At 34.8% G+C, this 21,385-nt stretch overlaps 1 protein-coding gene across 1 annotated transcript in view; it reads right to left on the bottom strand.

Annotated features, from left to right (window-relative positions):
• Positions 1–21,374, bottom strand: part of FBXW2 (F-box and WD repeat domain containing 2) — a 30,290-nt gene extending 8,916 nt beyond the window's left edge. The window contains exons 1-3 of the mRNA XM_074211706.1: positions 21,290–21,374; positions 21,067–21,175; positions 13,799–14,308 (exon numbers count right to left, since the gene is read on the bottom strand). Coding sequence (XP_074067807.1) covers positions 13,799–14,308; positions 21,067–21,175; positions 21,290–21,358 — 688 coding nt within the window. The 5' untranslated portion in view covers positions 21,359–21,374. The remainder of the gene's footprint in view (positions 1–13,798; positions 14,309–21,066; positions 21,176–21,289) is intronic.
• Between the last annotated feature and the right edge of the window lie 11 nt (positions 21,375–21,385).

The following is a 21,385-nucleotide window of genomic DNA, read 5'->3' as shown; positions in this document are numbered from 1 at the left end:
GAAGAAAAAATAATTAACAGAGGGAAAGCACTAAAATTAAGAGGGATTGGGGAAGGATTTCTGTAGAAGTTGAGATTTTAGATGACACTTAAAAGAAGTAGGGGAAATCATAGAGTAAAGAAGAGAGAGCCCTCCAGGCATGGGAACAGTCAGACAAAATGTTAGCAGACAAGAGATGGAATATCTAATTCATGGAACAACTAGGAAGCCAGGGTCACTGAAGTACATGCTAGGCAGAAAGGTGTTAAGAAGGCTGGAAAGGTAGGAGGGGGCTGAATTATGAAGGTCTCTGAATGTCAAACAAAGTACCTGTATTTGCTTCTGGAGGTAATAAAAAAAATCACTGGAGTTTACTGGAGTAGGAGTGGGGGGAGAACAATCAGACCCACCAGCAGGCTATTGTAATTCTAATAAACTAGAAGAACTTGCACTAGAAGAGTAACAGATTCAGAGAAGGAAGGGGACATATTAACCAACAGGCCTTGACGATAGCTTGGACATGGTGAGGTGAGAGACAATGGAGAATCCAACATGACTCCTAGGCTACAAACCTGAGAGACTGGTAAGATAGTATTGCCCTCAACAATAATAAGGAAGGTAGAAGGCGGGTAGGATTTAGGGGGTATGATGAGTTCTATTTTAGACATATTGAGTTTAAGATGTGTACTGAACATACAGCTGGAGGCAGCTGGAGATGCAAGACTGGAGGTCAGAAGAGAAACTGAGGCAGAAAATGATAGATCTGAGAATCATCAGTAAAGAGGCAGTAATTAAATCATGGGATCTGAAAAAATCATTAAGTGAAGTAGTGTAGAAGGAGAAGAGAAGAACCAGGAATAAAATGAATGAGAAGTCCAGGAGATAGAGTTTGGGGGACAATTAATAATAAATTTATTAATTAGATTAGCTGGCAATCAATAAATTGATGGTTGATGGTTTCTCTTAGTAACCAAAGACCCCCAACAGAGACTCTGAGAATCTTAAATACTTTTCTAAAAGAGAATGCACCTGACAGGGGAAAATTAACCCTATTTGTGGACATAATGAAGAAATGATTTGAAAGTCTTCAGCCTCTCCTCCTGAAAATATGGCTTGACCATGAGACTTAAGCAGTTTCCAGCACAATCTGGATGGAGGAATCTATCTCTGGTTGGTTTTTTCCTCCTTAAAGAATCGGGTCACCCTAATCTCTAAAAGAGGGTTACGAGGATAGGGCTCTCTTTTCTCCAGGGTAAGGATTCACCCAGACTTAATTATATTTATACTCTAAACAGAAGTTTAGTCTCCTAGTGAGGTAGAGTTCTGTCCAAGATAGAAAAGCATGTTTCTTGAAAGCTAGGAGTAAAATCATCAATCAGCCATGTCCTTTAGAGATTGACTTTAATAAGAGTCAGACCTTAATGAGGAAATAGAAAAGGAGATTTGCCTGGATTCCAATTTAAAAATTGATTATAAATATCAGTATAATAATTTCTCTCATCCTGCCACACCCATCTGATTCACCTGAGAGATGCTATCCTTCTTAATAACTAATTAAGGGGAAGCTAGGTGACACAATGGATAGAGCACCGGTCCTGGAGTCAGGAGTTCAAATCCAGCCTCAGACACTTTATAATTTACTAACTGTATGACTTTGGGCAAGTCACTTAACCCCATTGCCTTGCAAAAAATAGATAAACAAATGAATATATATATAAATAACTGATATGACAAATGCTTCATCAAATTTTTTAACTATGGGACTTATTTGGGAAACAATGTGAGGGGAGCACTGTGAAACACACCGACTGATGCATTGACAGGAGCCATTGGGGCAGTTCCCTTTAGCAAGCAGACCTTACAGAGGATAACAGTGCAATCTTTCTCAATAACCCATTCCCACTATCCATTTCATAAGTCCAACATATCTTAGGGCTCAGATATCTCATTTCATACAGGGTTTGGTGTCTGAAACATCTGCAGGTCCTCTGGTCTTCTCAACTCTAAGGCCATGCTGAAATGGATGGGACTTCAAAGCAACTTCTAGTGGATTTGCTTCTCCAGTTCAGGTCACTTGTAGAGATCCACTTTTCTATTAAAATCTCTTACAAAATAAATCTTAATTCAAGTTTGTTTAGCCAGTAATCAGATCAGGCAGTAGGAATTATCTTGAATCTTATAGCTCTATTACAAACATCAAATAAGGAATCTCTAGACCAAAGAATTTACATTTTTTCATATTCCTTACTGTACCTATTCTTATCTAAATCAGATATTGAACACTACCAGTAATAAGCTGAAGGAAGAATTTAAAAGAATCTATGAACATCTGACATGTAGAATGGATTTTGGGGTTATGAATTTGCTATCTGCCAATGCAGTTAGGTAAATTAAAAAGTACCTTTTAAAGTGGCATTGATTCCACCATCAATAAACTTCTGGTGTTCATCCATTTCATTCTTCACATCAGATTCAAGTCCCAGAAAGGGAAGAAATTTCATTTCACTGCTTATAAATGTCTTGTAATATAGGTTAGCAAATTATTATCTATCTAAGAAATGCAAATAATAACTGAAAAAAATAGAAAATTCTGAACTCAATTTTTAATTCGGTATATGTAATTATCTAATCTGGTTTTTGTTTTTTAAAATAAAACTGTCATGATAAAAAAATTCATTCTAGCTATTTATTTTGCTTCTTACGTTAGTTATTTACTTTTAATGTTCAGTCCCTCATAGAAGATAAGATCCTGCTAAGGAACTAATAATAGAACCCTTTAAAAAAGATAACTTTTATTACTAAAATGAATTCATTTAAAAATTGTCAAAATATCCTCAATTGTAATAAAAGTTTCTGGAAAGGTGTATATAATTGAGAAATCAATTGCCAAACAGTGCATATAAAATAAGCTATTTATAATAAAACATTTTCAGTTACAAGCTATGTTCAAATGAATAATCCTGAGTAAAACTGAATGTCTCTTTAAGATAACACAAGATGAACCAAAAGGCTCCCTTCTTTCAAGATAACTAAATGTGCTGAAATTCTTTAACAGAACAGAAAATATTTGTGATATTAATCTCACTAAATAACAGAATGATATCCCAGTTTCACAGATCCTTATAACACTGTCTAATTATCCCCATGCCATTGTGAAATATTAAAGAATCTTATCTTATACATGAAGAAATAACTAATAATAGGCTGATGAGATAGCCAAACATTTATCTACTTGATTGTTTATGATATAGAAAGGACCAAAATTCTAATACCTGCATCTTATTAAAATATTTTAGAAGTGCTCCAGTCTTAGCCTTTGAGATAAAGATTTAATATTCTGTTCACAATGATCAACTGTCACCACTATAGAAATTTTCCATAAAAGAAAAATAGGGACATAGTTATAGTAAGGGAAAAAACACTTCCCTAATTAATTTCATTTAATTCCAGGTAAGAGTCATATTAGTAGCCAATTGTATTGAGAAAATGTCATAGCCACGATAGCTTAAAGTCAGTCAGGTGGGAAACTTTCCATTCAAGAGGAAATGTTATACTGGGAAAATCGAGTCAGGAGAATCCTACCTCAGCCTATGCCAAGAGTTGTTCTCCCAGCCTTTCCCATGAGAACTCCACCTGCAGTTCATAGATGTCACCCCCGTAGGGTTACTGGCATGATGGACCATTGGCTCAATAGCATTTCTTGATGATCATACCTGGAATCAGACTCAGAATAATATCAATTAGAGTCCCATAAGAACTTTTGTTTTTGTTTTTGCAAAGCAATGGGGTTGCCCATGGTCACATAGCTAAGTAAGTATTAAATATCTGAGGTCATATTTGAACTCAGGTCTTCCTAACTCCAGGGCCAGTACTCTATCCACTGTGCCTCCAAGCTGCCCATTCTTTAAGATCTTAAACAGCAAGCTCTAATAATCATAGCTCTGGGTGGATTCAGTTGCAAAGTCCTACTAATCACAGTAGAGCTTAAACACAATTGCCATTAACCAAGCTGTTGCAATAAATTGTATAACAAATAAAACTTTTCAGGCCTTTTTAAAATCTCACAAAAGATTTTCACTTAACATTCCTTTCTAAAACTATTTCTCTTTCTCAAAAACAGCTTAAAATTTATCTTGATATAAAAAAGATAATTATTATACTTTCAGGAATATAGTTGTAAAACTCTCCATTGGTGATATTTACCTCTTATTCATTCCTTAAAGCAAAAAGAAAATCTTTAAAACTGGAATTTTTAAGACTTAAGTTGGTTAAAATGTACAACTTTCATAAATGATAACCAAATAATTTCAGTTGAAACTTTCTCTTTACTATAATAGGCAAGTACTTCAGAATAATTACAGTTTGCAAATATTTTCCTTCCCTTTAACTTTTCAGTTCATAATGTGGCAACATCCAGATAAGAAAAGAAGCTATGTTTCTAAAAGAATTATCTGCACAATATCATAAACAATAATATGGATTTGAAATAAAAACCAATTTCTACTCAGGTAATTTCATTTAAGTAGAATGCATTTCTAAATTATTTTATACAGAAAATCATTCTGAAAGTTTAAATGTAACTTACATAATACTATGAACTTTCTCATTTTAATTAGGGGTAATAGGTATTTTCACCTCTGGAGCTTGTTTAAGCATTACAGAATTTATAACACATCACCAGCAGAACTGAAATTTGGCAAAACATCTTATCAAATAAAATAACAAACAGATTTTTTTCATCACTGCAACTGGAATAAAATAAAATACTGTAATACTGAACTTACAACATTAAAAATACTTTAAAAATAACAGTTTAAATTAACACCTGGCTAAACATTATAAATATATAAATATTATATATTGGCTAAATATTATAAAATTCTAGTTGAAGGACTCTTTTTTAGCCCAAGCAAAAAGGTTATGGAGTTTGATCTGAAGCTGGAAGATGGGGTTAATTTTCCCAGGGGAGAAACCTTTAAGTTTTCAGAGTTAAAAAATTCACAATTTGAATGTTATAACACTTAAGATACTATATAATAATCACAGCTCACAATAATATTTTCACCATAACCAATATATATAGTATTTATACATAAAATATGGACTTCCTAAATACCATTTTGAAAGATGGGTGGCAACTACCAAATGCTAATCGAACCTTATTTGTAGGAGACTAAAAGTTGCAGAAATTCTTAGGACAGAGGGATGCGATAGGCTGAATTTTTCTCTTTTGTGATTTCCAATTGTCAACTAAAATCAAATCACTGTACTTTTAACCTGGGGCTAAGTTTTGACTAAGAAGTCAGTTTGAGCATATTAAAATCAATCTTTTAACAATTAAATTTATAACTCAAAAGAATCAAAGAAAACTTCTTTTCTAATAATATTTCTAATACAATGAATTATCAGATCAATGTAACACATTAACTTTAAATTAATTATAAATCAAATAACTTAGATAACTTGTCTTGAAACCACATAGCGAACAAGTTTTCCAATCCATGCATTTACTTAATGTCTTAATGTCAAAGTGAACTAAAAAAATCTAGGAGGGACATATTTCACTTAAAAATAGGACCAGAATAAATTTAATTCACTGGATCTATTTTCCAAATGGTATCACACAAAATCTCAAGTTACAATTTCAATTATTTGCACTATATTTTACACAATGACTATTTATTCCAAGTATTTCACATTATGGATTCCCTATTTCTAGATAATCTACTTCCCAAAGATTTTTAAAATGACTGAAATCTACCCCAATTATCACACTTACAAACAACTTGCTTAACAAATTTCTCCTAATACCCTATAGCTTTTCATATTGGCTTTAAAAATCAAGCCACAAATTTTTCATTACTGTTATAGCTCTCAGTCTTTCTATTAAAGTCAAACTTCCTCAAAACCTCTCAATATACTTAATAAACCTTCTGTTCATTTTTATATACCACTCTTTAGGGTTTGAAAATCCATACCTTCTTATAACTTTTCATATTTTTCCCTCAAATCTTTATGATTTCTCTTTCCAAATCTCCCAAATCTATTACTCAGTCTACACAACTTTACTTTAACAACCATATCCCAAGACTATTCATTCTGTTTCCTATAAAACGTTAGCACATATTGTTGTTAAACTTTCTTAATGTGTCAAATTAATTTTTTTTAGGTTTTTTTTTTTTGCAAGGCAATGAGGTTAAGTGGCTTACCCAAGGCCACACAGCTAGGTAATTATTAAGTGTCTGAAGCCAGATTTGAACTCAGGTACTTCTGACTCTAGGGTGATTTTATTCATTAATCTATCACACTTATACTTTGCTTCTTGATTATTTATAATTCAGGAGTTCTCTAGGAGCTCAAAAGAGCTCCACTGTACTGCCTATATTCTTAGTCCCAGTTTCTTTTGCTGGATCAACATCCATAGCCCAGTCCTCACTGTTATTGATTCTATCCTGAGTCCTCACTATCTCCCTTCCTTTGTTTCTCCCCCTCTCCTCTTCTGTCTTGATGATTCCCTAAGTTTCCTTGGGTTCAATTCTCATCTCTCTGTGGAAGATTCTTAAATCTAAATAATTCTAAACTGTCTCCTTAATCTGACTCTTACATTACCAAGTATCTGCTAAACATTTATACCTATAGTCATAAAAGTAACTAAACTCACTAAGTGCAAACAACAAAAAAAAATCATCTTCCTCTCCAAACTGTTCTACCATTAACTTCCCTATTTCTGTTGAGAAGACCAATCAATGAGGTTCCACAAACATAATTACTTCTTATTTTTCCTTTCCCCTTATCTAATCAGCTAACAATTCTTAACAAAATTCTGCCTCCACATATCTTTTAGATTTATCTTACACTATTGTCCTCCAAAAGCTCTACATTCCAGGGAAACTAGTGTACTTAATATTCTTCAAACTTGGCATTTATGTCTTTGCCCCACCCCATTGTTATCTAGTGATTTTTTACCTCCTAGAAGCCTTACTTCCCTTCAAGATAAAGCTCAAGTACTCCCTTCTATGAGAATACTTTCCTTAGTCCTCTTGTTCAGGGGTTCCTCACCTTTTTTTTGTTGCAGAAAGGACCACTTTGGCAATCAGAAGTCTAATGCTTCTAAATGCCTAAATTATAATTGTTAAATTTATGCAGTGCTTTAAGGTTTGCAAAGCACTTTACAAATATCTTGTTTTATCAAATCAACAACCTTGAAAGGCAGTTGTTATAATTCCAGTTTTACAGATGAGTAAACTCAGGCAGATAAAAGTTAAGTGACTTGCCCTAGGGATACATAGCTAGCAAATGTCTGAGGCTGGGTTTGAATTTAGGATGTCCTGATTCCAAGTATATACCAAGGAAATGAACTATGTTGAAATATAGTTATCAAAATAAAAAAAAACACTGATTCGTAACTATGGAGACTGAATGCAGATCAAAAAACACCATTTTTACCTTTTTAAAATATGTTTAACATGATGGTACATGTATAACTATGTAAGATTGCTTGCTGTCTTGGAGAGGGACAGGGAAGGAAGGGAAAAGTAACTTCTACAAAAATTAATGTTGAAAACTATTGCTTTGTAACTGAAAAAAAAAGATACTATTAAGATTTTTAAAAAGTGTAGGAGAAAATGTTATTATAGATTAAATTACAAAGTATGTTTTGTGGGGGGGGGAAATCCTAATCCAGAGACCTCAGGTGAAGAATGCCTGCTCTATGGATGGACTTCAGAAAAGCCTGGAAAGACTTGCATTAACAGATGCTGTGTGAAGCAAAACCAGGAGAATATTGTACAATTTAACCTCAACATTGTGAGATGATCAACTATGATGACCTGAGCTACTCACAGCAGTTCAGTAATCAAGGACAATTCTAAAAGACTTGTGAAGAAAAATGCCATCCACACTCTGCATCTGAATGCAGAGCACAACATAAAATGTTCACTTTTTAAAACTTCTTTTATGGATTTTCTTTCTTCCTCAGGGATTTTTTCCCTTTCCTTCTAATTCTTCCCTCACAAGATGATTAACATGAAAATACGTTAGACACAACTGAACATGTCATGGGAAAGAATAAGAAGGGAAGGAAGAGGTAGAAAAACGTCAAACTCAAAAATGAATATTGAAAACTATCTTTGCATGTAATTGGAAAAATTAAATTAAATTTTTATATATATCTGTTCTAGAACCAGGAGAACATGGTACCAAAAAAACAGCAATACTATGTGATAATCTGACAGTTCATCTCAGCAATACAAAAATCCAAGACAATTCCAAAAATCCCATGATGGAAAATGCCATCCACCTCCAGACAATGAAGTATTAAGTCTTAGTGGAAATCAAAGCATACTATTTTCACTTAATTTTTTTCCCATGGTTTTCCCCTTTTGTAAACTAATTTTTTTTCTTGCAAACTATTTCACAACATGATAATGGAAATAGATTTCACAAGATTACACACACACACACACACACACACACACCCTATCATCAAATTGTTTTACCATCTTTCCAGAGGAGGGAGAAAAGAGATGAAAGGAAAAATTTAGAATTCAAAATTTTGTGAAAAGGAATATTAAAAATTATCTTTACCTGAAATTAGAAAAAATAAGATAACAACTAGTGGGAGGAAAATTACAGTTAAAAAAAAGAATGCCTATTCTAAGTCGTTAGTTTTCCTTAAATTGTGTTCTATTTACTTCTCTCTGCATATGATGAATTCCCTTAGTAAAATTTAAGCTCCTTAAATTTTTCATTTTTTCTTTGAATTCCTAGGTTATTATAAAGGAAGAATAATTTTGTAACCTGTAAAATACTCTGTGTGAATGAGCAAGAATGAAAATAACTTGCTTCTAGTTTGGGTTTGGATCTAGCTGTCCCATTTTAATTCAGATTTAAACTAGTTTACAGAGGAAGCTGCATTAGTTTTTCAATTTGATGACCTAAAGATAAAGAAAATGTCTGTCAGAATTCAGGAAAGTTCTATTCTGCAATGGTAAAATCTGTACACAACTACTGATTTGGCCAGATATTCTGATTTTGGGGGTTCCTTTTAGGTTTTTGCAAGGCAAATGGGGTTAAGTGGCTTGCCCAAGGCCACACAGCTAGGTAATTATTAAGTGTCTGCGGCTGGATTTGAACTCAGGTACTCCAAACTCCAGGGCTGGTGCTCTATCCACTGCGACACCTAGCTGCCCCATGGCCAGATATTCTTATTCCTAGTCTCCTTCCTTCCTGAACCCAGAGAGAAACTCTGAGTACTGAATTTAAAGAGTCCAGATGAACTGGATTCAGGTCAACCTCAAATCCTAACAATTGTGTAATTTGAGTAGATTATAACCTCCCAAAGAGCATCAATCACCTCATCTGTAAAAAGAGGTTGACCCATCTGGTCTTCATTGTAAGGTTACTGTAGAGAAACCTTTCTAAACCTTACAATGCCACATAAAAATGCATTAATAAATTTTAGAATGCTATAACTATAAGAGACTTACTGTTGGACCGGTACTATAATCAGATTTTTTTTTTTATCACTGAAACAGTCAGGCATATTACTGCTCAATTCAAACTCAAAGAGATCATTTATTTGATAAATATGGAAAATTAGGACCAAGGAAAATGAAGAAATTAGCCCAATATCATGGAGTACATATTAGTGGTAACATCAAGAATGGAAGTTATGATAACTGATTCTCAGTTCAATGATTCTTTCTATAGCTTCATGCAGCTACACATAAAGCAAAACCAATTTGGATCTGTAGAGATAGAATCATTTTATTCTGGACACTCAATGATAAATAGGAGTTGACTGGTTTTACACAAGCCAGAAATAAAATTAAATGTAATCACAAATATCACTATTTTGAAAGCACAATGCAAATAATACTTCAATGTTAATAAAAATATCAGAGAAGAATAAAAGTTGCAACATAAGCAGGGAAAAGCAGAGAGCATAGCAAACCAATGTAGTAGACCTAAGCTAAAATACTTCCAAGGTTCAAATAACTAACCGATCAAGAGATGGATATGGGCCTAAAAATACCTCGTATTCTATTGTCAATTTAAAAATTCTGACTTCAGGAGGCAGAAGAAGTCTGTTTCTTTTAATTTGTTCTATATTCCTTCTAATTAGCACTAGATTGTTAAAGAGTCATTTCTAGAAATGTCCACAAAAAAAATCACAATACTAACTTCTTAGCTATTAATGAATGACAAGATAAAATGCATACAAGTATCATTCTAGAACACACCACTGCTAAGTCCTTAGCCCAAAAAAATTTTATTCATTTCTTTTGTCTTTCTTTTCTTTTTTTTTAATTTTTGTTTTTTTAAGGGGCCATGGGGTTAAGTGACTTGCTGCCCAGGTCACACAGCTAGGCAATTAAGTGTCTGAGGCCAAATTTGAATTCAGGTCCTCCTGACTCCAGGGCTGGTGGTCTATCCACTGCGCCACCTAACCACCCCAATTTTGTTCATTTCAAACATTCAGGCAGGTTACTCAATGCGTACACCTGTAACTATTAGGATAAATGCCATCTCTACTCTTTCTAACTGCCAAAAACAGAGAAAGAACAAAGACTTAGATCTTAAAACTTAAGAGCTAGGAAAGATCTTAGAGATCTTCTGGTCCAAATCTTCATTTGATGACTGAGAAAAATGAGGTTTAAAGAGAAATTACCCAAGTTCACTCAGTTACTAACTGGCATAGTCAGTATTTGAACCAACTATTTGAAAATCCAGCACTGTTGTTTTGACTCTACCACACTAGCATGCTGTTGCAGCACAGAAATAAAACCAGTAGCTCAAAAATAATGGGGCAACTGGAAGTACTTGAGAACTCAAGTTAGTTAAAGCATGATGCTAGTAAATAAAAACACATTTCTGTGACACTTAAAAATTTATAAATCATTGTTCACAATGCTTGTGGAGGAAAGTCATGCACAATTACTATCCCTGTTTTATATATTAGGAAACTGATTCAGAAATGTTAAAAAATCATAATGACATTTATATGGCACTTTAATTTTGCATATCTAATTTCATTTTCCCTTAACAACAATTCTTAATAAGTACTATGGTTGTAATTATCCTCATTTTACAAAAGAATATTGAGATTGAGAGAAGTTAAATGACCTGCCCAAGGTCAAATTTGCCTAGGATTTGAATTCTGATGCCATTCAGTTTTTTTATCCACTATATCACCCTGTTTATCTTACTGATTTGTCAATATTAAGTGACAGCACTGTCAGAGATAGGCAGTGGCAGAACTCAGTTTCAAACTCAGGTCTTCTGATTACAAATTGAAGGCCTTTTCCACTACAATATGCTGTCACAATGTTATATTTTACATAGCTCTGTCCACCAACAAAGTGAACTCCTCTTCGAAAAGTGCTTGCAAATTATTTTAAAATTGCATGCCACTTCCTTTTTTCCTCCCCCTCATCACTATTAACCTTATGTACTCCCTGTCCAACTTCTTATTAATACAGTCCATCATTTGTCATGTACTACTTTCTAATTATCTGTCCTTTAGCAATATTGCTCAATAGCATATAAAACAATATTTGATACTCTACAACATATATCAATCATGTAGACCCCTCATTTTTTTTCTGTCCTAAAAGATAGGAATAACAATGGAAAGAGTACTGACTTTGAAAGGAAAAGGCTTCGATTTAAATCCCAGATTGGCCTCTTACTAGTCATGTGTAAGTCTATTTACCTTTGTAAGTCTCAGTTTCCTCATTTGTAAAATGAGGAGGCTGAACTAGATGAACTTTAAAGTCCTTTTTCCATGTTTACATATGACCAAATGAATTTAAAAATCCAGATAGTCACAGTACATAAAAATACATTAAAATATAAAAGTGATATAAAAAATTGTTAAGAGAGCTACTTTATAGCTGTATGAAAGAATACTGTTGCTGAAAGAAGGACCAAAAGAAGGTTTATGGCAAATGGTTTCACAGACTACAAGATGGGAAGGAATTCAACAGGCCAAAAAAAAAATGGGGGAAATTATTTCAGGAAAAGCAGAGTGAACAAGGCACAAAGGGGGAAAGGTACGGGGTATGTTCTCTGGTTTGAGAGTCATCCAGTCTGACTCCACAGCACTGCTCTGAGGGGAAATAATATAATATCCAATAGTGTGCCACGTTAAAGAGGCCCTTGAATGCCAAAATAAAATGTTAAACACTAGGTATAAGAATTTTTTTAAGCACAAGAATGACATGACTAAACAGGAACATGAGCTGTTATGAGAGGGATATCAAGGATGTATTGGAGATGAGAATGGAAGTGGAAAAATCCTATTTTTTATCCTCTATTCCCTTATCCTATCAAACATAGGAAAGAAATGTTAGTTCTGAAAAGGTTCTTAGAAATAACTAAGCCCAAAGCTCATTTTAATCATAAAGCAAGTCAGCAGATATTTATCAAGTCATCTAGAGATGGACCAGATCTCAAGAGAAATAAACGTTTTAGCTATGCCATAAAGATTAAATTAGTTGCTCAAAGTTAAGGAATCACAGAATTTCAGTCTGAATCATACAATCCCTAAAAGAATCTCCTTACAGCACTTAAGTCTTTTCTTAAAGACCCAAGGCTGGGGAAATCATTACCTCCCAAAGGAGCTCATAACATTTTTTGATATTTCTACATTATATGAAAGTTTTATTTGCACTGTCTGAATTTGTCCCTTTGTAATTTTCCATTCATTGCTTCTACTTTGGCCTTTAGAGGCCAAGAAGAACAGAGTCATCATGGTCCAATTCAAAGAGCAATGGTTGACAGTCAGAAGACCTGGGTTCAAATCTCACTTCTGCCACATAATCTTGATATGATCTTCCACAAATTACTTCATCTTTCTAGACCTCAGTTTTCTCATCTAAAAAGTATGGATGCTTGTAGTCATGTAACAAAGCGAACAGATCCTTCTCAGAATATTTTTAAATGCATAAAATAAAGAACATAGTATTAGAAAGGAAACCAATTATAAGAATTTTAAGAACCAGGTTCACAGAACACAAGTTAATAATACCTGAACGAGATGACCTCTCCTTCCAGTTCTACATCTCTGAACTCTGATCCTAAAATCTAATCTCTCTTCCACACAACAACCTTTCAAGTACCTGAAAGCTTTAGCCTTCGCATCTCCAAGTTAAACATCCCTACATCCTCCAACTAAATCTTCAAATATCATAGATTCAAAGTCCAGCATCTTGGTTGCCCTCTTCTGGATACTCTCCAATTTAGCTCTTCCTAAAATACATTGTCCAGAACTAAAAACAAAATTCTATACATGGTTAGTCAAAGGCAGAATACAATGGGATGACCACATCCCTATTCCTTCAAGATATATTTTAATACAGCTCAATTATCAGCTGTTTTTTTCAGCTTCCAACTCATACTGAGCTTGTGCTTCATTTAAACTCCCAAATTTTAAGAAAATGATATCTAAAATGTCTTACCCATATTGCATTAATGAAGTCAATGTCACAAGTCTATTCAAGTGAAATTGTGTACTTCTTCCACTAACCAGCATAGAGTTAGGAAAAAACTTGACTTTCATTTCATTTACTGTGTCAGATCTCAACAATTTCTAAAGATTTCTATTCATCAGGATGGTAAAGTAGAGGAAAAATAGTAGAATTTTTTCTTTTTTTTCCCTTTAGCAGGAGGCCATAGCAGTAAAAGGACAAAGTAAGGGAAAGCTTTTGTACCTGTAAACTACACTTGTCAGGAAGATTATTTAAAAAGCTACACTAGAATAGAGCAAAGAAAAATAAAATTTTGATCATACTCATTGAGTCACTGCATTTCCTACCTGTACAGAGAAGTCCATCCTTGTAGTAAAGTGCATATACTCTGGCACTGTGTCCAATTAATGATGAGGTCTCAAAGGCTTCATGGTCCTTCAATTGCTTCATTCTTAAAATTGCCTTCAAATAAACTTTCTTCCAATGCAAAGCGTCCTGAACGGAATCATCTATCTGCCAGCCCAAGTTTCTACAGGCAGTCTGCCATACCTCTGAACAGGCACTTATAACCTTATTCCACTGCTTAGAGACGAGGCAACATGTGAGTAAGGTCTGAGGATCGAGCCATTTTAACAAATAAAAACTGAGTTCCAGGGGAAGAAGTTTGAGGAAGTCTCTCTTGAGCAGAGTCTCTAGGTTATTGGAGAGATGCCTGAGCTGGATTGCTCCACTCAGACTAATCAGGTGATCCAGACTTTCATTTTTCTGCAAGTCCGTCAGAGAAAGAAATGTAACAGAAATGTTATCAAGCCATGTCTCAAAGTCCTTTCTCTCCATAAGGTTATGGAAAAATTTACCTGTGGCACATCAAAATATCGTATTAGTTCTGCTCAAAAGGACAGTACAAATATGAATGCTAAAAAATATATATTAGTATCAATATTGGCAATATAATATCATGTTAAACAATTAATATGTTATACTTTTATAGTTAATGCACCATAAATCTTACAGTTATCACCATGCATTGAAAATACATTTATTTATAAACATTTTAACAAAATGATTTTTGAAATAGCAGACACTATAACTTATTCCACCATTATGAAATTAACATATGCCACATGCATTTTCAATGTAAAAAGTTTATAACGTATTCAGTTTTTATCACACAGTTCTACCCTGAAACATATTACCTGAATAAAAGAACACCTGAAAAAATCTATTTTTAAATTTAATTTGCTTAATGGTATGACACAACAATCACAAATATTTTTAATCCCTTCATATTAGATTCATATGCTAAAATCTCAAAAAGTGATCAATATAATTATCACCAAGATGATTACTAACTTCTTCAGAAAGATTGCAGTTAAAGGACAAGAACCAAATGTACAATCACACTAGGGCAAACACTTGCACCAACTCAATGCAACTGAACAACTACTTGAAGCAGGAAATATATATACTCATTCAGGAAATATGAACAAAGGTCAAGGCAGGAAAAATATTTAAAATATGACTCCTAAATATTCCAAACCTCAGGAGTATAACTGATTAAGGGCCTAACTTGGGTACTACAATCTGTTTCTATAGTGTAGTATCTAATCAGTCTCCAGTGAATGAGAAGTTTGTTAGTCAAAGTGTAGTATTCTTAGTGGAGGAGGTGATAGCTAAGGCATATTCTGTAATCAGCTACAGTGTAAAAGAATACTGTTTGGAATTGCCTATAAATTTATGTAATCAAATCAAAATTTTCCCCTTCTGAGAAAGAAAAGTTTCTCAGAGCATAACTGGACAGGTAAAGAAAATAGAAGTTAAATATGAAAGTACCCTATAAAAACCACCAAATATACCAAAGAAAGAACAAAGAGAGTAAGGAAAGCAGATTATACCTTGTTCAAATCTGACCACAATTTTTTCCATAACTTCAGTCCTTTTAACTATGAAAATATGAAAACTCAAATCCAAAAGAAGTAGAAATGAATCTTTCACTAATATCATAATACAAATGTACTTCCTTAGTTTGAGCAAATAACATTAATTATGTTCATTAGGAGTATCTTCCTAATAATCTTCCTAATAAGTACAAACAGTAAAGTAGCAAACAAAAAGAAGACTGACTAATTAGCTGAAGCAACCAAAAAGTTTCAAGCCACTATAAAATAAACACAATCTATTAGAAAGCCTAAGAACCCAGGATACATAAAAAAATCTTAAAGATACGTGTTCATATCAAGGAGCTATCCCCTGCCACTTTCGGGTTGTATGACTCTAGTAAGGCACTTGACTCTCTAATACTGATTTCTCATCTATAAAATGAAAAAAATTAGACTAGATAATCTCTAAAACTCTTTCGAGTTCTAATATTGTGATACTCACCAGTCCATGATAGAATTTTATCATTTAAAGTCAGGAAGAAAACCAAACTTCTATTGAATGCCAAAACAGTCAATTCATTGGGGGAAAAATTTGTCTGTTTGGCACACTGTAATCAAAAGGAGCTGACAGATTTATTTATTACCACTTCAACTGTAGCAGGGAGTAGTAAAATCCTACAGGACAAAAAGCCTGAGAGTTCTGAAAATTGCAGTAGTTGTGGCAATACTAGTCATACTGAAGACTGCACTAGTAGCTGTGGTCATTTTGTCATTTTGTTTTATTTTGAAATAATAGTCAGGTTTACTTTTTCAAAAGTCACTGACATGTCATACTGCCCCCAAGACAATGTGATATAGCAGATAGTACTAGACTCAGAATCAGGAGATTTGAGTTCTAAAACTAAAACTAATCAGTTGGGCAACCTTGAGTAAGTCAGTTCTACTTCCATGAGTGTTATTTTCCTCACAAATAAAATGGTGATAATAACTGAAAAACTAAAGCATCATATAAATGTGATTAGATTTTTATAAATACCTTGATTTATAATGGCTGATAGTTTTCTATATTTTCTCAATGCCCTAGTAAAGAATTCCCAGGATTACACCATTCATAATTATAAACCAGTTTTTCCTACCTAAAGCTAAATGAATCAGATCAAGATCACATTAAAGAGTCCTAAGGGACAGTAACCAATATATACTTAAAGATTCACATACTCATCCAGACCTTGACAATAACATGCAATTCCTACCGTTATATAAGGAACAACCTTCAAGTAGTTACTATTTTCTTACTAACAGTCAATTAGAGGTGATTGCTGCTTCTTAATGTAAATAAAAAAATTTTTCTCAAATATCCATGTCAAGAGGTACTTTTTCATTCAGCTCCTCATAATCTATATCATTTTACAGACAAGAAGTAAAATGTTAATGTAGTCAAATGAAGCTGAAAATTAGCCTAATTATCTTAAATATTTTAAGTGATTCTTTTGATTGAACATTCTAAGATGAATTCTAAAAACAAGAAAAGTTTAGCATGTCAAGACAAACTACTGTTATGCTGTTTTTAACATGACTTTCATTCAATGCTCTGGGAGACAATAGGAACATACAGGTAACTGTTCAGAAAGTCAAGATAAACTAATATATGTTGCTTTAACATGAATTTCAATGTTCTGGGAAACCAGATAATGGGGAACACACAAGTAACTAATTTAACTGGTGCCACTGAATGAGATGAGGGACAAGCAGTCTTCTTAAATGTACTCTTCTCTTTTTCTTTCCTTCCACTTTGTCTACACTATTTATTTTTTCCTCTCAATTTAAACATTTATTAAGTGCCTATCATATGCATGAAATTGTGCCAAACACATAATACCCTATCCCTAACCTATCATTTGCCCTCATGGAGTATAGCTTAGTGGCAGAAGTGATTAACTAAATAGAGAAATCAGAAAAGCTGGATTCTTGTATTTTTCAGTCTGTGACTTCCTACCTTTGATGCTCACCTTTTGAGCCCAAAGTGCTAAATTTCTATGACTTTATACTTGTTCTTTCACATGTAAAAAACAATATGTGAAACAAGGAGCTATATTATGATTTCCAATATCTTAAAGCTCTAAAACCCCAAGATCCTAATACTTGAAGTAATATACAACTATGAAAGTGCTTTATAAACTGTATCATGCTACCAAATTATTAAAGATCACAAAGCTCTAACTAGATATTGCCAGAGATCTGAAAATATTTTTTCAAAAGCTCTAAATTTCTAAAATACAGTAGAGTGGAAAAAAAGCTAAGTCTGAATCAGGGCGGCTAGGTGGTGCAGTGGATAAGAGCACTGGCCTTGTAGTCAGGAGTACCTGAGTTCAAATCTGGCCTCAGACACTTGATAATTACCTAGCCGTGTGGCCTTGGGCAAGCCACTTAGCCCTATTGCCTTGAAAAATCTAAAAAAAAAAAAAAAAAAAAAAAAGCTAAGTCTGTGAGACAGAGGGCCTGGATTAAAATTTAGGCATTGTTATTTATTTACATGTAATTTTGAGGAAGTTATTTAAGCTCTCTGGGTCTTGGTTTCCTAATCTTTAAAATGAAGAGGAGGGCCCTTAGAAGTCATTGGGCCCTTTGCAGTTGAAATCTATGCCCCTTCAATAAGCTATTTCCTAAAGACAAAATTCAAACTCCTACCTTTCAATTCAAAGAATTCAAAGACCTACCATAATTGGACCTAAAATAATCACTCATGCCCATATCTGATAACCTCATCTCTCAGTCTTAAGTGCCTCCCTATTGCCTGGTCAAAGAAATTTAAACCCTCTGCTTGGCAAAGATCCTCCAAGTTGTAATCTTTATCAGTTTACCCTCCTTTATGTGCTCTAAGTTGTAATCAAAGCATCCCCTGAACCAAACTTGTGTTTCCCTTTCCTGTGCCTTTAATGCTGTTCCCTATGATTCCCTAGTCCAATTCACCTGTTGAAATCCTAACACACTAAAAGTTCAACTCAAATCCATTTTTTCATGAAGACTTTCCTGCCCCAAATGTCACAAAAACCTTTTCTCCTCAAATGTAACATTTTTTTGCAACTTTCTAATGCAGTTTTTTTTTCTGGACATATGATTTCATTTGTATAGGAAACTTCCAAAGAAGAAATTCCTCTATAAATGCAGAATGGCACCTTTCTTCAATTTATAGTCTTAGAGAGTAGCATGGTGCACTGAGACAGAAAGTAGTTTGCCTTGGACCATAGCCAATACTTCTCACAGTCAGGATCCGAACCCATGGCTTAATGATGTCAAGGACAGCTCTCTAGTCACTACACCAAGCTGTCTCTTACCAAAAGTATTACTACTAATCTCTGAAACTTATGTTGTGTATTACAGATGACATAGATGTCTATATTAGTATCCTATCATCCACTAAAATATGAACATCAGAGCAAGGATTAATTCTTACCTAAACTTTGTATAACAGAATGCTCTCTTGAACTACCTGAGGTTCAGGATTGTAAGGAAAGTTTTTTCACTTTTTAAAAATAAAACTTAAAGTATTATATAAATGGGAGATATCATTATTACATCTTCTACATGGAGTCTTTCCTGCTCTCCCCAATTGCTAGTATCTGGTCCTGTCTCACCCCACCCATTACCTTCTATTGATTTTACATATACTTCAATATGCTGTTTCCCTGATAGCATGGAAGCTCCTCGAGTGGAGGAATTGCATATTTATTTGTGCCCTTCCCTAGTACAACGGATGGCACAGAAGGTCAAAAATAAATGCTAGTTAAATGTAAACTGAAAGGGCTCTAAAACTGTGCATGACCTTTGATTCCCCAATACCACTACAAGTCCCAAAGAGATCATAAGAAAGGGAAAAAAGAACTACATGTACAAAAATTATTTATAGCAGCTCTTTTTGTGGTGGCACAAAAATTGAGGAGAATTGAGGGGATGTCCATTTGGGGAATGGCTGAACAAGCTGTGGTATGTGAACTTAATGGAATTCTATAAGAAATGATAAGCAAGCATATTTCAGAAAAACCTGGAAAGATTTATATGAACTTACGTGATGCTGAGTGACATGAACAGAAGAACATTGTACACAGTAACCACAATATTGTGTGATGATCAACTATGAAAGACTTAGTTCTTTTCAGTAATACAGTGATCAAAGACAATTCTAAAAGGCTTATGATGGAAAATGTCATCCACGTCCAGTTAAAAAAAACTATGTCTCAATTCAGATCAAAGCATACTATTTTCACTGTTTTGTTTTTTGTTTTTTTCTTTCTTGTGGCTTTTTCCTTTTGCTGATTCTTCTTTTAAAGCATTATTATCATGGAAATGTGCATAACATGATTGTGCATATATAATCTATATCAGATTACTTGCTATCTTAGGAAAGGGGAAGGACAGGTGGGAAGAATAAAAATTTTAAAAATGGATGCTGAAAATTCTTTACATATAATTGGAAAAAATAAACAAATAAAAAATTTGAAAAATACTGGTTTAAATGACTCAAAATTTTCAAGATTTCAAAATCATTAAGGTAGTTTATACTAAAGGTGTGGATTAAGCTCTACATCAACAAAAGGAAAACTTCCTAAGAATTAGGCCAAAAAGAATTAGTTAAAAATAGAATATGATACCTTAGGAGGAAGTATATTAATTCCTTATCACTGGAAGTTAAGCAGAGGCAGCATGGTGTAGTGCTTAAAGCCCCCAATTTAAGTCAGAAGTCTGGTTTCAAATAATCACATTGCATTTTAATAGCTGTATGAGATCCAATAAGTCACAATTTCTCCAAATATGTTCCTTTACATATAATATGAAGATGATACTAATACTGATAAGATTATAAAAGAAGTGCTTGTATATCTGAGATACAGGAAAATGGTTTATTACTCTTACAGGTAAAAAAGAGAAAACTGGGTGAACTGAAATAGGCAGATATTCTTTTCCTATTTTAAGGATCTATGCACGTGATAGTCAAAGATATATTTTAGAAATAACTATAAACATGTGGGAAAAAAATCTCATAGCCCCCCTCTAGTAAGGGGGCTGGACTTAGATTCAAATCTTCCCATTGACGACTGTTAGCCATATGAACAGAGGCAAGTCATTTAATTTGTGTGCCTAGATTTTCTCATCTAATACTTGCAAGTAATAGTCCGGAACATGATTGTGAGGCTCAAATATAAATATGTGTGTAAGGGGATCTCCAAACTTGACTACGTGTCAATTAGTAGCAGTAGTTTTATGGTAATATAAAGAATATTGGACTGAAAAAAAGGGGGGCTTGTTTAAGAACCTGAGGTTCTATGCTTGCTAGCTACATAATCTTGGGCAAAAGTCAGTTCTGGTTTGGGGATTTGGGCAGCTCAATCTAAAATCATTTCATCTCTCTGAATTTCCATTTCATCACTGCAGAATGGGTTAATACCGGTCCTATCTTCACCCCAAGATTACGCTTAACTCTGTGGGCCTGCCTTCAAACGCCCTATAAACAGGGGCTCCGATTGCTATTGTGGAAAAGATTTCAGAAGAGGGCTCCCTGGCGGGGCAGATGCGGCTGTCAGGGCGCAGAGCCCGGACTGGAACAAACAGCTGGACCAGAGAAAAAGGCGGGGCTGGAGAAAAGAAAAGGAGACCGCCCTCGGGCACCGGCCCCCTCCTAGGCACTCTCCCCACCCCCACAAGTCCCGCGCGCGCCTCTTCCCGCCCCGGGCACTGACCTGAGGGCGCGCTCCGGGACCCGGGGCCTCGGGACGGACACACGCCGCCTAGGAGCCCGCGGGCCGGCGGAGACTCGCAGCGGCCGGGCCCCTTCGGCAGCCATGGCGCCTGGACAAGGAGACACAAAGACACGCGGCGTGGGTCAGATGGACTCGGGCTCTCGTCGCCCCCGCCTCGGGCTGCCCTGCAGTCCCCAGCCCGCGCAGCCCCCGCCCCACACACCGACTCGCGGACGCCGCTTGGGTTCCGCAGGCTCGAAGGGGAGCGGCTTCCGGCGCGGGAGTACGTCATCTCCGCGCGCCCAGCCCGTCCCCCGGG

Source organism: Macrotis lagotis, chromosome 1, assembly GCF_037893015.1.
Source record: "Macrotis lagotis isolate mMagLag1 chromosome 1, bilby.v1.9.chrom.fasta, whole genome shotgun sequence".
NCBI lineage: Eukaryota > Metazoa > Chordata > Mammalia > Peramelemorphia > Peramelidae > Macrotis > Macrotis lagotis.
The sequence above is the reverse complement of the archived record's forward strand: the minus strand, read 5'-3'. Positions and strand labels throughout refer to the sequence as shown.